Consider the following 17,878-nt stretch of genomic DNA (forward strand, 5'->3'; position numbering starts at 1 on the left):
AAGATTAATGAAGCTATAAAGCTAGGAATCAAATATTCTTAACAATCAGAAATTTCTGCTCTGGGACTCAATATTCGAGTAAGAATCCTAAATTAAGTTAGTTACTAATCATCAGTAGGTTGCCAAACTGAGGTACTCACAGGCCTCATTTTATGCAGGGGGTGGAGGGGGGCTAAGGAAATTCTAACAGTAGAGCAGGTAATGGGATAAGTAAACAGCATAAAATTTTTTAAAAAAGAGAAAGCCGTCCATTATGATTTACATTGAGATATGTATTCTCTAAGTAAGCAGTTTCTTTTCCTAGAAAGAATCTGGTGATCTGTCAGAAGCTCACTGTCAACAATAAATAAACATTAATTCCCTATTTCACTACTATATATAACACAGACAACCAACAAGGATCTATGGTATAGCACAGGAAACTCTACTCAATATTCTGTGATAATCTACATGAGAAAAGAATCTAAATAAGGATGAATACATACACATATATAACTGACTCATATTGCTATACACCCCAAACTAATATAACTCTGTAAATCAACTATACTCCAATAAACTAAAATTTTTTAAAAATTAAGATTACTTCAAAACCCACTCTTTATTAGGATTCAGAATTTTTTCATTTTTTTCTCTTCTCCAACATCTTACAGTGCTAATTAGCACTACTCAGAATACTATTACTGTACTTAGAAGATATTTTACTGTTTCCAAAAGTAGTGTATTAAAAAGCAGTTTTTTTAAGCAAGATATGAATTTGTCCTCCAACAATTTTTATTTGAAAGAATCATACTACATGAATGATTAAAGACTGAATACAATAGCACTGCATCAGAGAAAAATAATTAGCATATTTATATATTAGTGTCATAATATGTACATATTTGTTCATTTAGTAACTCCTTTATATTTGTGTATATAAAGTATCCTATCTTATTTAAAAATGTTTGTGCTGAAAATAATCTTTAAAATGATGGCTATTAAGACTGTAACAGGAAGAAACAGGCTTATAAAATACAGGATACAAAGTTACATTTATCTAGTTAAAATATACATTTGAAATAAGACAGAGAGGTTAATTTTCAGAAATAACAGTTGTGTTTCAGAATTAGAGATGATAGCTAAAGTGTTTTTTCCTTAGGTGAATTATAATATTTCTCTACATTATAGATAAGGAGCAAGCACAAGATGAAATCTATGCTTGGATTCTATTAATTCATGGCCACAATGAAGGTCAAGTTTCTTTACTAAGTTAGTTACGGAAATACAAGTTAAAGCTGAATTAAAATAAACATAATTTCCATTCATTCACTTTGCTTTGAATACTAGTGGGCAATATGACTAAAGTCATGAAATATACCTGATAAACCTAATGCAGTCTACTCTTTACAGTGGCTTATGAAAGAATTCACTTCAAGTGCCTACTTCTCCCCTCTTGGAAAGAGGAAGTAATTTCTAAAGAAATCTGTTACTTCAAAACAATTTGATAACACTGGGCCTAATGGACACATTTACTATTTTTGAGGAGTTATACTCATTTTAGCAGCATTCACTAAGTACCTAGGCTCAGTGTTAGAAATACACAATGAATTAGACCCCTTGAAATCAGGGTAACACCTAGTGGTAAAAAGACAGACAGACTAGTAGAGAAGTATAATACAAATATGAAATCACAGGTGTTAATGTATAACACAAATCTTACTTGTAATATTCTATACAAACATTTCAGGATACTTTAAAAACAAGAACACAAACATAACCATAACAATACTATCACACCTAAAGTATTAAAATGAATACCTTAATATCAAATATCCATTAAATCAAAACCAATTAAAATAAAAATGATTTTTAATATCAATCCAAATAAAGCCCATACACTGCAACTGAGAAGTCTCAAGCGTCTTTTAACCAAAAAATTCACCATCTATCTTCTTATTCTTGCAATTTTTAGTAAGACTACCTCATAGATTGTGAGTTATATTCTAATAAGATGCAGATAATATCTAGTTGTCCCTCTTTTTATGATGTTGGTGGCTCAGATGGCAAAGAATCTGATCCCTGGGTCAGGAAGAGCCCCTGGAGAAGGAAATGGCAACCCACTCCAGTATTCTTGCCTAGAGAATCCCATGGACAGAGGAGCCTGGTGGGCTATAGTCCATGAGGCCACAGTTGGACATGACTGAGTGACTAGGCAGCAGCAGCAGACATTAATTAACCAGCACCTAGATCAGAGGTGGGGCTTCCCTGGTGACTCAGTGGTAAAGAACTCATCTGCCAATGAAGGAGACAAGGGTTCAATCCTTGGGTCGGGGAGATCCCCTGGAGAAGAAAATAGCAACCCACTCCAATACTCTTTTCTGGGAAATCCCATGCAAAGAGGAGACTGGAGGGCTACAGTCTCCAGTAGCAAAAGAGGTTGCAAAAGAGTCAACAAAACAACTAAACAACAGACCAGGGGTGGGCTGACTGATCTACAGGCTAAAACTGACTTTTTTTTTTTGTAAATAACTTTACTGGAACACAGTTATTCCCATTTGTTTACCTATCACCAATGGCTGTCTTTGCACCCAAAACAGCAGAGATGAGTAGTTGCCAAAGTGAACATTTTGGCCCATAAAGCTGAAAAGATTTACTGTCTTTTATTAAGTTTCGTGACCCTTTGACCATTAACTCATTAGGTCTTCAATTTTGCTAGTAGTGTTTGGTAATTTTCATTGTAGAAAAGCAGTTTTTGTAAGTTTTATTTCTTAGTACTTTTATCTCTTCAGTTCAGTTGCTCAGTCATGTCCGACTCTTTGCGACCCCATGAACTACAGCACACCAGGTCTCCTTGTCCATCACGAATTCCCAGAGTTCACTCAAACTCATGTCCATCGAGTCGGTGAGGCCATCCAGCCATCTCATCGAAACATTATTTTAAAATTCAACTTTGTTGATTATATATAATTGGTTTTTCTACTAATATAGTTACCTTATATCCATCCCCCTTGTGAAACTTAATTATTAATTTTAGTGGCTTATTTGGTAGAGCTTTTGGAATTTTCAACATATACAATTATGTCTTCTAAAACATTACAATTTTACTTCTTCGTCTTCAATCCTTATTCTTTTAGTTCTTTTCCTCACATTACCAACTGGCTAAGACCTCTAATATAGTTATCCTTCTCTTGTCCATGATCTGAGAGGGACAGCTTTGAATACTTTACCAATAAGTATTGTCTGCAATAGCTTTTTATTTCTAGCTTAAAAAAAATCATAAATTGATTTATCAAATGCATTTTCTGCATCTACTGAGATGGTTTTTCTACTTTATTCAGATAATACTAAAATTATAATAGGTGATTCTCAAAGTAAAATAAAAATTCTGTTTGAAAAAAATCCATCCTGGCTATTTATTTTTAAACTTTTTATTTTATACTGGAGTAAAGCTAATTAACAATGTTGTGATAGTTTCAGGTGAACAGTGAAGGGACTCAGGTGGACATACACGTGTATCCATTCTATTCCTGCAGCCTGGCCATTTTTAACTCTTTTTTTGCCCATTTCTGGCCTGGCTTGTTAATACTGTGTTATTAAATATTTGTAGAATATTCACTGGTGATGTCTTCTGGATTTAACAGTCTTCTTTGTGAAAAGATGTTTATTTAACAATTTAGCTTCTTTATTCAGACATGGCAATTGAGATTTTCTATTTCTCACTCAACACTAGTGCATTCTTCTCTAGACATCTGACATTCTTCTAGACATCTGTCCATTTCACCTAAATTTTCAAATTACATAAAATTGTTCAAAATCAATCTTTTAAAAATGTCTTTGGACTCTACTATGGTATCCCTCTTTTCATTCCTAATACAGAGGATTTGTGCCTATTTTCCTTTTATTCTTGATCAGAGTCTTCCCAGGACTCATCTTTATTTTACTAGTCAAATTACAATGTTCTTTATAATGAGTCAACTTTGGTCATTTAATGCATTTTTTTTTCCTGTTTTATGTCTACTTCATACTAGTTCTTCACTAGTCTTAATTTCCTTTTCTTCTTTTCTTGAGATACAGTCTTCCTTCTTTTGCAGTATTTACATTCAAAGGATGACATTAGTCATTCTTTTATGCTGTATAGTTAGCGGTCAGTTCAAAATATGTCTAATTTTACATGTTAATCCTCTATGACTGAAGAATTACTTAGAAGTACATTGTTTCATTTCTAGGTAGCTGAGAGATCATCTAGTTATCTTTTTGTTACTGACTTGTAAATTCCTTGAGAGACAGAAAATACACTGAATAATTTCTAGCATACAGTACTGGAATTTGCTTGATGGCCCAGCATATGTTAAAAAATATTTGTATCCTGCACTAAGTGCAGTGCACGTCAATTAGGTCACAGTGGTTAATCACATTCATATCTACTTTCGAGCTTATTCATGTGTTATTGGCTGGCCTCTGTTCCTTTGCAGCTGTTGGCAGAGACTTCAGTTCCTCATCATGTAAGTCTTTCCATAGGCTGAATGCATAACATATGGCTTCATTCAAGAGTGACTGATCCAAGAGAGAGCAAGAGAACACTCTCAAGTTAGAAGTGTCAGTATCTTTTATAAACTAATTTTGACAACATGTAATACTATCACTTCTGCTGTATTTTACTAGTCACAGAGACCAACTCTGGGTTGATGTAGATTACATAAGAGTATGAATAACAAGAGGTGGCAATAACCTGGGTGCAATCTTCAAGGCTATCTCCCACAGTACACCCTCTAGTACCAATAAAGTTATTGTCCCTGTCACCAACATGCAAAAACACTCCACCCCTGCAAAGCCCCCAACTGGTCTTATCCCATTATAGCATCAACTCAAAGTTCAGACAGCTGTCATCTATATCTGATGAAGGTACAGATGAAGATCCTTGGGTATAAGTTCCTTAAGCATCTCAAGCATGGGTCTATGGATCTATGGGCCTGTGAATGAGAAGATAAACTTACTGCCCCACTTACAATCAAAATAAAATGGTGGGGAGGGCAGAAGATAATCTCAGACAGGTATTTCTGTTAAAGTGGGGAAATGAAGGGGTACAAAGGAGTTATTAGTCTACAGAAATTCTGAAATCCACCTGAGCAAACACTGAAAGTTCCTTGATTAGGGCTCACTCTTGCCTTGACCTGAAAAAATGACTCTTTGTAACACCTGGTTCTGTTTTCTGATTCATCTTCTTTCATGAAAGTAAGCACATGTTTGCAGTTGAGTAAATTCTTAGTCTGATTCCTGCTTCTATAAGTCTGGGAGGTCAAAGGTTTCTAAAATTTTATGCTGTCTCTGCAGTCCAAAATGGCAGTGGTTCTTGAAAACACTGTGGATCTTCACTGGATTTCACTGGAGTTTCACCCAGGAGGCAAAAGTCACAACCACAAATGTTCTCCAGGTAAGTCCTTTCTACTCTGGGTTTTTATCAAGGTTCAGGGACATCACCCTGAAGCTTCTTAGAAGCCCTATAGTCCTAAAAGCCATATATTGAAGGAACTGCAAAGTACACCCTGAAATTCTTTAAAGGGCCTTTAGTCTAGTTAAGTCTTTAAGTCTAGTTAACATTCATCACCTTACATAACTACGTTTCTTTTCTTACGATGAAAACTTTTAAGATCCTCTAGAAGTCTTCAGTTCAGTTGCTCAGTCATGTCCGACTCTTTGCGACCCCATGAATCGTAGCACGCCAGGCCTCCCTGTCCATTACCAACTCCCAGAGTTCACTCAGACTCACGTCCATCGAGTCCGTGATGCCATCCAGCCATCTCATCCTCTGTCGTCCCCTTCTCCTCCTGCCCGCAATCCCTCCCAGCATCAGAGTCTTTTCCAATGAGTCAACTCTTTGCATGAGGTGGCCAAAGTACTGGAGTTTCAGCTTCAGCATCAGTCCTTCCAAAGAAATCCCAGGGCTGATCTCCTTCAGAATGGACTGGTTGGATCTCCTTGCAGTCCAAGGGACTCTCAAGAGTTTTCTCCAACACCACAGTTCAAAAGCATCAATTCTTCAGTGCTCAGCCTTCTTCACAGTCCATCTCTCACATGCATACATGACTACTGGAAAAACCATAGCCTTGACTAGACGGACCTTAGTCAGCAATTAGTCTCTGCTTTTCAATATGCTATCTAGGTCTTGGTCATAACTTTTCTTCCAAGGAGTAAGCGTCTTTTAATTTCATGGCTGCAGTCACCATCTGCAGTGATTTGGGAGCCCAAAAAAATAAAGTGTGACACTGTTTCCACTGTTTCCCCATCTATTTCCCATGAAGTGATGGGACCGGATGCCATGATCTTCGTTTTCTGAATGTTGAGCTTTAAGGCAAATTTTTCACTCTCCTCTTTCACTTTCATCAAGAGGCTTTTTAGCTCCTCTTCACTTTCTGCCATAAGAGTGGTGTCATCTGCATATCTGAGGTGATTGATATTTCTCCCAGCAATCTTGATTCCAGCTTGTGTTTCTTCCAGTCCAGCCTTTCTCATGATGTACTCTGCATATAAGTTAAAGAAGCAGGGTGACAATATACAGCCTTGATGTACTCCTTTTCCTATTTGGAACCAGTCTGTTGGTCCATGTCCAGTTCGAACTGTTGCTTCCTGACCTGCATACAGATTTCTCAAGAGGCAGGTCAGGTGGTCTGACATTCCCATCTCTTTCAGAATTTTCCACAGTTTCTTGTGATCCACACAGTCAAAGGCTTTGGCATAGTCAATCAAGCAGAAATAGATGTTTTTCTGGAACTCTCTTGCTTTTTCCATGATCCAGCAGATGTTGGCAATTTGATCTCTGGTTCCTTTGCCTTTTCTAAAACCAGCTTGAACATCAGGAAGTTCATGGTTCATGTATTGCTAAAGCCTGGCTTGGAGAATTTTGAGCAGTACTTTACTAGCATGTGAGAGGAGTGCAATTGTGCAGTAGTTTGAGCATTCTTTGGCATTGCCTTTCTTTGGGATTGGAATGAAAACTGACCTTTTCCAGTCTTGTGGCCACTGCTGAGTTTTCCAAATTTGCTGGCATATTGAGTGCAGCACTTTCACAGCATCATCTTTCAGGATTTGAAATAGCTCCACTGGAATGCCATCACCTCCATTAGCTTTGTTCATAGTGATGCTTTCTAAGGCCCACTTGACTTGACATTCCACAATGTCTGGCTCTAGATTAGTGATCACACCATCATGATTGTCCGGGTTGTGAAGTTCTTTTTTGTACAGTTCTTCTGTGTATTCTTGCCACCTCTTCTTAATATCTTCTGCTTCTGTTAGGTCCATACCATTTCTGTCCTTTGTTGAGCCCATCTTTGCATGAAATGTTCCCTTGGTATCTCTAATTTTCTTGAAGAGATCTCTAGTCTTTCCCATTCTGTTCTTTTCCTCTATTTCTTTGCATTGATCGCTGAAGAAGGCTTTCTTATCTCTTCTTGCTATTCTTTGGAACTCTGCATTCAGATGCTTGTATCTTTCCTTTACTCCTTTGCTTTTCGGTTCTCTTCTTTTCACAGCTATCTGTAAGGCCTCCCCAGACAGCCATTTTGCTTTTTCTTGATCCCTGTCTCCTGTACAATGTCACAAACCTCATTCCATAGTTCTTCAGGCACTCTATCAGATCTAGGCCCTTAAATCTATTTCTCACTTCCACTCTATAATCATAAGGGATTTGATTTAGGTAAGTCTTGGCAATTTTCAAATATGCAATATAGTATTTTTAACTATAGTCACCACGCTGTACAATATATTCCCATAACTTATTTTATAATTGTAAGTTTACACCTTTCTACCTAAAATCTAATCTTGAAAGTGATATACTGTACTATGATTCTGCTATATGTCACTGGCCACGAAGACTAGTGTAATACAAAACCAGTACAGACCCTGGTACAATGTGGATGGGGACTATACAATGCTGTGGCTATGAAGAGGTGGAGATAATGGGGGTTGTCTTGGGGCAACTATCTGCTAATATTGTTATGTACATAATTTTATACACATTACAAATTATAAGAAAGAAATTATTACTATTTTAAAGAGCCTACCTTAACACTCATTTATAGTATTTGCTTCTGCCAGTCAACATTTTTTCCTGTGTTTCAAGCTTCTATACAGAGTAAATTTTCATTCTGAAGACTATTTTTATTTCCATTGGTGCATATATGCTGGTAACAAATCCTATCAATTTATCTGAAAACAACTTTTTTCACTATTATTCTTAAGGATGCTTTCCAAGGTTATAGAATTCAAGGTTAGTAGTTATTTCCTTTCAGTGTGTTGAAGATACGGCATTATTATTATATTTTATTCTGTCTTTCTCTTGAGAAAGCATCTGTCTTACCCTTACTTTGAAGGTAATAAATCTTTTTTTCTGCCTATTACCAGGGATATCTTTGTTTTCTTAAGTTTTACTGTGTATGATTTTGTCTGTATTTTTTCAGCTTGGGATTTGTAGCATTTCTTTAACCTGTAGCATGATACCCTGAATCATATTTGGAAAATTCTCAACTATTACTTCCAATATTACTTTTACCCCATACTGTCTTTCCTTTCCTTTGAGGAGACCACTTAAATCTATGTTACGCTTATTCACTGCATTCCACGTGTCCCACTTTTCCCCTTATTTTCCACTCTTTAAGTTTTAGTCTATTTTCTAATGGTATTATCAATTTACACATTGTTTCTTTTTAGTCTAGTATTTCACCCATTTAACCACAGATATACAAATATGAACTGTTAATGTGCCAACTTTGTAACATGTTTCAAATAAATCCAAATATGGTTTGGTCAAATAACAAGCACTTAATTCTTAATGTTTTCATATTCGTGTTCAGTTTTAGAATTACATTTGGTTCTTTTTAACTTTCTTTTTTTTAAACATAACAAGCACAATATTTTAAGGTTTCTAATACTTCTGTCATCTGGATTCCTCACGAATCTGTTTCCATTATCCATTGTTTCTCTTGGATTTTGGTTCCACTATACTTCCTGCCTATTTGCCTGTTTTGTTTCTGGTTTTAAGCTGAATGCTTGATATTTCAAGTGAGACATTTTAGTGATGATCTGAGGCCTAGGAAGATGGTTATCTTTGTTTCTACATGAGAGCAGGGGTACTACCAGTTCTAGATTTCTTAATGCAATCAGAAATTAGTAAAATTTGAAGCTTCAGATTCTAAAAAACTAGTCAAGTCTATTCTTTTAAGTAAGTTCTACTGACATCAGGGTCTGTTCTTTATGTGAATCTACTGGGATCAGAAGCATAGCAAAAAGGGAAATTCCTAGACTTACTGATTTAAACTAATATCACAGCACCTGGTCCCATCACTTCATGGCAAATAGATGGGGAACCAGTGTCAGACTTTATTTTGGGGGGGCTCCAAAAATCACTGTAGATGGTGACTGCAGCCATGAAATTAAAAGATGCTTACTCCTTGGAAGGAAAGTTATGAACAACCTAGATAGCATATTCAAAAGCAGAGACATTACTTTGCAACAAAGGTCCATCTAGTCAAAGCTATGGTTTTTCCACTAGTCATGTAGAGATGTGAAAGTTGGACTATAAAGAAAGCTGAGCACCGAAAAATTGATGCTTTTGAACTGTGTTGTTGGAAAAGACTCTTGAGAGTCCCTTGGACTGCAAGGAGATCCAACCAGTCCATCCTAACGGAAATCAGTCCTGAATAGTCATTGGAAGGACTGATGCTGAAGTTGAAACTCCAATACTTTGGCCACCTGATGTGAAGAACTGACTCATTAGAAAAGACCCTGATGCTGAGAAAGATTGAAGGCAGTAGGAGAAGAGGACGAGAGAGGATGAAATGGCTGGATGGCATCACTGACTCAATGGACGTGTCCTGAGTAAACTCCGGGAGTTGGCGATGGACAGAGAGGCCTGGCGTGCTGCAGCCCATGGGGTTGCAAACAGTCGGATACGACTAAGTGACTGGACTGAACTGATTTAAGTTTGAAAGAAGACATTTTAATAGGTACTCTAGATAGTTTAATATACACTAAAGTTTGAAAATTATTTTACAAGTGAAGCAAATTCCAACTGCCTCATTAAAAATAAATATATAACCTAATAGACTTCTTGGGCTTCCCTGGTGGCTCAGATGATAAACAATCTGCCTATGTTTGGGAGAATCCAGGTTAAATCCCTAGATCGGGAAGATCCCCGGGAGAAGTGAATGGCTACCCATTCCAGTATTCTTATCTGGGAAACCCTAGGGATTGAGAAGCCTGGCAGGCTTCCGTTGGACACGACTTAGCGACTAAACAACAAGACTTCTTAAACTTTTTTCCTTCTCCCTATATGAAGTCTTCATGATCTTTATCTTCTTTAATTTGCTTATCAGACAGAGTTCAAGAAATGCCAATAAGGCCTCTTTCAAGAAGAAATGTCAAAGGAGTTGTCAGCTGATCGGTTTACTATATGATATTCTACATTTATTAAGGAAAAAATATGTGTCATTAATGTTGAATTAATACAAGTCAATACATTTGAAGATATTCTAGACATAGGTTTTCCTTTACCCAGGAATAAAAGTCTTCTTCTAGAGAGTTTTACAGCTAAATATTTTATCCTTCAAATGGTCAAAACACTCAGTTCTATAGGAACTATAGATAAAAACCACAGGCCATTATATATACACACATATACACGTGTGTGCCCAGTTGTGTCCGACTCTGTGACCCCATGGACTGCAGCCCTCAAGGCTCCTCTGTCCATGGAATTTTCTAGGCGAGATTACTGGAGTAATTATATATATATATATATATATATATATATATATATATATATATATATATATAAAATTTATTTATGGCTAGGATTCCTAGAAGAGATGAATCTTAACTTTAAATTGGCTATAAGATTGAGTGAAATTAAGGAACAAAACTAAACTAAATCAAAGGCATATTCACATTCTATTTAGAGAACAAAATTCAATTCTATACCTAAACCACAGATATACAAATACAAACTGTTAATATATCAACTTTGTAGCATCAGTTTCAAATAAATCCAATTATGGTTTGGTCTACTAGAAGTTTAAACCCTTGTGTTATATAATTGGCTTTTTAATCATTTTTATGTGGAAATAAAACCAGATAAATAATTCTGCTCCCCCTGACTACACTATCATATACTTGTGTAAGGCTGACAGATCTACCTTAAGTGCTGGGTATTACTCTACTATTGCAATACTGACACTTTCATAAATGACTTTTCAGTTCCCTAAAATAAAGAAAATGGGTTATTTTTAATGTTTCTAGACTGTAATTATAAACCTTAAAATCAAGATAAGAAAAACAACTGCATTTACAAGTTTCAAGAAAATTTAAGTATGTGAACTCACGTGGCTTTCTAAAAGATCCTGAACCTTGCTACCTCTGTCCTCACTTCCTCACCTATAAACCGGGGATAATAATACTTTCCTTAGAAAGACTTTTTATGAGGATTAAATTAGTTAATAATGTATATGATGTGCTTATATCAGTAGCTAGCATACAATGCACCCTCCCTCTATGTGTGTACAGTAACAAATTGATGGTCTTTTTCTCCAAGACAACTGAGGCTTCATAAGTCACGGAAATTAACAACAAAATATGAACTGTTTAAGAAGAATATTTCTATTCATTTCTTGATATGTACCTTTCGTGCTATTGGTTCCTGACCTTCCATCAATGTGTACCAGCTGACAAGTTTATTCCAGCCCTCAGTTGGCAACAGTATGTAATCCAATTCATCAATAAGGTGCTCCTTAAGTGACTGGGCATCGCCATCTACAAAAGAGAAAATAAAATCAATACAAAAAAGAAGTAATACTACATAGCTTTAAATACTGTGGTCGAACATATTACAAAATAATGAGTTTTGAAAGAAGCTCTGAAAAGGTTCACAAAGTTAAATCTAGGCATTTCAAAATAAACTGTTGCTTTACAAAGTTTCAGTATGTACCATTAGTCAACCAACAGTGTTTTAAAAAGTAACTTTTCTATTATTTAACTCTTAAAGAAATACTAAACTGTTGGTCAGAGGATCCCAATGAAGAGTGTTTCCCAAATATTTTGAGTATCAGAGATCTGTCACACAGTAATAGTGATCACTCCAGCATTAGCTGATGAAGAACATTCAGAAACAAATCAATAACCTTTTACAATGATACCAAAGCACATGGGCTGAGAATCATGATGGAAATCACAAAAGGGTATCTCATTACTCCAGAGAGTCCACAATCTAGATTCCTCCACAGATCCAGAGTTGAGGTAGTTGCTCAGTTATGGTTCTAATTCTATGATCCATTTTCAAAATTCCAGTTGAACAGGGCAGGCCAGAGATCTGGAAGCAATACTGTGAGCTGTACCTACATCACAGTCCTAATCTGAGACTCACTGATTATTATTTGGTCCTTTACTTGAATTTCCAAAGTATAGAAAACAGAAACAAATAGTTTACTGAGTTATTTGTAAATAACTCAAAAATATAAAGAAGATTTTCTCATTCTGAGTCAGCAGTGAATTAACAAACATGGGAAGCAAAATTGTTCCAGGCAGCATTTCAATGATAAAGTACTACTTTTAACTAGATACAATGATAAAAATCAAGAAGCAAGACAAATGCTTTAAAAAAATTTATTTACTCTATGTAGGATCAATCTGTGGTTATAAAATCATACAAACCTTTGAGAAAAACTATGCTTTATATTGAACAGAAATGAGAACACTCTGAATTTTATATGAACTTCAATAGCTGGCACAAAGTAAGTATTAATTTTAAAGCTCAGTTTAAAAAATTCTTAGTTATAACTTTATTAAATTCTTGATGAGACTGACTATTTGGAACAAATTTTCAGAACCCTCTGAAAGTGAAACTCTCTCATGCATCATGTACTAAGTCATGTTACAGCAGATGATCATGTTATCTCAGTCAATTCTCAAAACAGTTCTATAAGATGAATATCTATTTTAGATTAAAAAATACATTCAAAGAAATCAAGTAAATTGCCCAAAAAATTCACACAGAAAATTGCAGGTACAAGAAAAGGTACCATTATGGAAAATACTTTTATCTCAGTTGATTTTCAAAACAACATTATGAAGTAGATAGCTCCATTTTACTTAGTAAATAGATTCAGGTATTGATTAACCTGCCCAAGCTCACATACAGAAAATTATAGGCTAGACTCAAATATGTATATATTTACACTAATATCCATTTTCTTTCCACTATAATAGGCTGCTTCAAAATAAATTTAGGGAAAGAAAAAAAGTTTAAAAATTAAGATGTCTATGTTATTCTCCACAATAATTCAAGAGTCTGGGTAAATGATTTTATTATGTAACAGAATCAAACAGTAATTTATGTCTAGTTGTTGTTTAGCCACTAAGTTGTATCCAACTCTTTTGCAACCCCATGGGCAGCAGCCGGCCAGGCTTCGCTGTCCATGAGATTTCACAGGCAATACTGAAGTGGGATGGCATTCCCCCCTCCAGGGGATCTTCTCAACCCAGGGATCAAATCCATGTCTCCCACACCGGCTGGCAGATTCTTTACCACTAGGCCACCTGGGAAGCCCTATAGTGGATAAAATAAAATGATCAATTTTTGAATCATTTTTAAGGGAGGAACAACCCTAAACACAGAACCTCTCATTTTTCTTACTTCTGTGTTTTTGATATAAAATTGATATCAAAACTGCTGAGATTTAAAGGGTAAAATTTGTTGTTGTGACACAGCAATACAAGTGTGAAATCATCATTACTAAAACGATAAATGTATCCATCGGCATCGCCCCTCACCCCCTGGCCACAAAGGCTTCCCTGTCACCCATTTTTTTGGTGTCATCTCTTCTTCCTGTCCATCCAGGTTCACTGTCCTGTGCCCTGGAAACTGTTTATCTGTGTTTTCCAACTGTAGACTAATTTGCATTTTCTAGATTATATAAAATTGGTCTGTACTGCTTTATTTGGCGTCATTTATGCTGCATCATTATCTTGAAATCCATCCATATTTTTCTGTGTCAAGAGTTCATTCCTTTTAACTGCCGAGTAGGATTTCATTACTTTATATGAACATTCTGTAATTTGTTTATTCATTCAGCTACTGATGGGCATTTTGGACTGTTTCCAATTTTCTCTACAAGTAACACTGATATGAACACTTATGTGTAGGTTTTCTCTTCATTTCTCTTGGGTAAATACTGAGGTGTGGAATGGTTGGTTCCTATGGTAAATGTATATTTAGCTTTTTAAGAAACTGCAAGACTATTTCATTAGCCAAAATAGTGTATGAAAGTTCTACTTGCTCTACAGCCTCATCAATACTTGGTATGGATTTCTCTTTTAATTTGAATCATTCTAAATGATTCAAATCATGCACAGTGGGACCTCACTGTGGTTTTAATCTTCATTCTTCTAATGACTAGTGATGTTGAGTATTTTTACATGTGCTTTCTGAAAACACCACCTTCTCTGGTGAGGCATCTGTTTAAGCCTTTTGTCTATTTTTTCCACTGGGCTTTATGGAATTCTTTATTCTGCATATATTTTATCAGCTAAGTAATTTGCAAATACTTTCTCCCACATTGTGGTTTATCTTTTCCTTCTCTTAACAGTGTTATTTGAAGAAGCTTTTGTTAATGATGAATTACAAATCATCAATTTTTCCCTTTTTCAATTGTGCTTTTTAATTCACACTTAAGAAATCTTTGCCTAACCCAGTGTCACAAAAATCTTCTCCTAATTTTTTCCTAAGAGTTTCATAGTTTTGGTTTTTACATTTAAGTCTATGGTGTGTTTTGAGTTAATTTTGTATATGGTGCTGGGTGTAGGCCAAAGTTCATTTGTTTCTGGCAACTTAACGCTCAAGCAGCATTCATCTATTTGGAAGACTTCACTGAATTTCTCTTACATTTTTATGTACAATGAATTGGCCATACATGTGTGGATCTACTACTGGATCCTATAATATGTTCAACTGATTTACATCTCACACTATATAGAAATACTAATTTAAAATTGATCAGAGACAGAAATGTAACCGCCCAAACTCAAAAACTTTTAGAAGAAATCATGTCTTTTCTGATCCTGGATTAGGTGATGCTTTCTGCAACAAAATCACAAGCAACCAAAGGAAAAAAATAGATTAACTGGACTTCATCAGAATTAATTTGCACTTGAGAGGCACCATCAAGAAAGTAAAAGACATACACAGAATGGGAGACAATTTTTGGAAATCTTGTTTGATAAGGGACTAGTATCCAGAATACATAAACAACTCTTAAAACCTAACAGTAAACAGACAAATAACCCGATTAAAAACAGAGCACAGGATCTGAATATTTTTCTGAACAGATATAAGCAGCACAGATATGACACTTAACATCATCAATCATTAGGGAAATCAAAATAACAAACATATAAAAATAACAAATATAGGTCAAAGTAACAATAGATATCAGTTCACTGGAAAAGACCTTGACCCTTGGAAAGACTGAAGGCAGGAGGAAAAGGGGGCTAAAGAGGATGAAATGTTTGCATGGCATCACTGACTCAAAGGATGTGAGTTTGAGCAAACTCCAAGAGACAGTGAAAGACAGGGAAGGCTGGCACCACCGGGTCGCAAAGAGTCAGACCTGACTTAGCAACTGAACAACCACCACCATTTCATACCCATTAGGATGGCTATAATACAAAAGAATAGACAATAATAAAGTCTGGCAAGGTGTGGAGGAACTGGTACCCTACTTGCTGCTGGTGGGAATGTAAAATGGTGCCAACTATTTTGGAAAAGTTAAGCAATTCTTCAAATAGTTAAACACAGAGTTACTATATGACCAAGAACACATCTACACAAAAATTCGTACATGAATAGTTCATGAATGAATTATTCATTCATAGCCAGAAAGTGAAAACAACCCAAATGTCCATCAGTTGATGAATGGATAAATTAAATGTGGTATATCTCTATACAATGGAAAATTATCCATCCACTAAAAAAAGAATAAAATACTGATTCATGCCACATGAATGACACTTGAAAACTTTGTGCCAAGCAAAAGAAGTCCAATACTATGGACACGTACTGTTTGATTCCATTTAGATGAAATGTTCACAAAAGGAGAATCCACAGAGACAGAAAATATATTAATGATTGCCTAGGGCTGGGGTCTTGAGAGGGGATGAAGAGTGACTGCTAATGGATATGAAGTTTCTTTCTGGGGTGATGAAAATTTTGTGGAATTAGACGATGGTGATAGTTGTAAAACTATGAATATAAAAAAAGAAAGCCAATGAATTACAGAATTTCAAAGGATGAAATTTATGGTGTGGCAAAGAGTTGGACATGACTGAATGAAGTGAACTGAACTGAACCGAAACTCTCATTTTTTAAAAAGCCTACTAGGAATGTGATTTGAAATTGTGTTGAATCTGCAGACTGAGTGGAGGAATTAAACAATACTGAGTTTTTTGATCCAATAACATAATTTATCTCTTTATTTAGGCTTTAATTTATCTCAGCAATATCCTGTAGTTTTTAGTTTACATGTATTATAGATTTATCTGCATTTTATATTTTGGTGCTATTATAAAATATGTTTTTAAAATTTAAATTCATGTTAGTCCATTTTTAATGTACAAGAAACACAACTGGTTTTTAAGTAATGGTCTTGTATCCTATAGGCTAATTTCATTTATTAATTCTAGAAGGTTTGTTTTTGTAGATTTTATTGAATTTTCTACATAGACACAGGTATTTGTGAATAAAGGAAGACTTATTACTTCTTCCTATACAATCTGTAGATCTTTTACTTTTTCTTTTTGCTTTATTAAACACTGTCTAGAACCTCCAGTACAATCTCGGCTTAAAGAGTTGAGAGTAGGCATCTTTGCTTTTCCCTGATTTTAGAGGGAAAGCATTCAGTCTTTCACTGTTGAGTATGTCATCTGTAGATGTCCATTTTCACAGATGTCCATTCTGAGGTTGAGGCAGTTTCTTTGTATTTTACTCTTTTATATAGTATTTTGGTAATGTTCTTTCTATATACCTATCCTCTTTATTTTTGGACTTGATTCACTAAAATTCTGTTAATAATAGATGCACGTATGTTCATCAGGGGTATACTGGTTGAGAACTTTTTTTTCTTGAAATGTCTCTCTTAGACTTTGGTATCAAAATAACACTGGTTTCACTGCATGAAGCAGTCTCTCCTAATTTTTGAAAAGAGCTTTTGTTGAATTGGCATAATTCTCTTAAACAGCACTGGTAGAATTCACTCGTGGCACCATCAAGGTCTGATGTTTTCTTTGTGAGGATATTTTAAACTATAAATTCAACTTCTTTAATTAATATAGGGTTCTTCAGAGAATTCATTCTTTTGGAATGGGCTTTATTAGTTTTCATTTTTCAAGAAATATTTCTTTATTGTCCTTTTGCTACTTGTAGATTTCTATACATATGGTACTAGCATGTGAGATGAGTGCAATTGTGCGGTAGTTTGAGCATTCTTTTGCATTGCCTTTCTTTGGAATTGGAATGAAAACTGACCTCTTCCAGTCTTGTGGCCACTGCTGAGTTTTCCAAATTTGCTGGCATACTGAATGCAGTACTTTCACAGCATCGTCTTCCAGGATTTGAAATAGCTCCACTGGAATGCCATCACCTCCACTAGCTTTGTTCGTAGTGATGCTTTCTAAGGCCCACTTGACTTCACATTCCAAGATGTCTGGCTCTAGATTAGTGATCATATCATCATGATTATCTGGGTCATGAAGATCTTTTTTGTACAGTTCTTCTGTGTATTCTTGCCACCTCTTCTTAATATCTTCTGCTTCTGTTAGGTCCATGCCATTTCTGTCCTTTGTTGAGCCCATCTTTGCATGA

At 35.5% G+C, this 17,878-nt stretch overlaps 1 protein-coding gene across 6 annotated transcripts in view; it reads right to left on the reverse strand.

Moving 5' to 3' along the window:
• The window catches only part of USP15 (ubiquitin specific peptidase 15), a 128,182-nt gene that overhangs the window by 76,921 nt on the left and 33,383 nt on the right, over positions 1-17,878 (reverse strand). For all 6 annotated transcript variants that reach the window (XR_011255965.1, XR_011255964.1, XR_011255966.1 and 3 more), the window contains exon 3: positions 11,648-11,778. Coding sequence is in view for 3 of the 6 variants with exons in the window: in XM_069584772.1 (XP_069440873.1) it covers positions 11,648-11,778 (131 nt within the window). In the remaining 3 variants the exon portion in view is untranslated. The remainder of the gene's footprint in view (positions 1-11,647; positions 11,779-17,878) is intronic.

This window comes from Ovis canadensis, chromosome 3, assembly GCF_042477335.2.
Source record: "Ovis canadensis isolate MfBH-ARS-UI-01 breed Bighorn chromosome 3, ARS-UI_OviCan_v2, whole genome shotgun sequence".
Taxonomy (NCBI): Eukaryota; Metazoa; Chordata; class Mammalia; order Artiodactyla; family Bovidae; genus Ovis; species Ovis canadensis.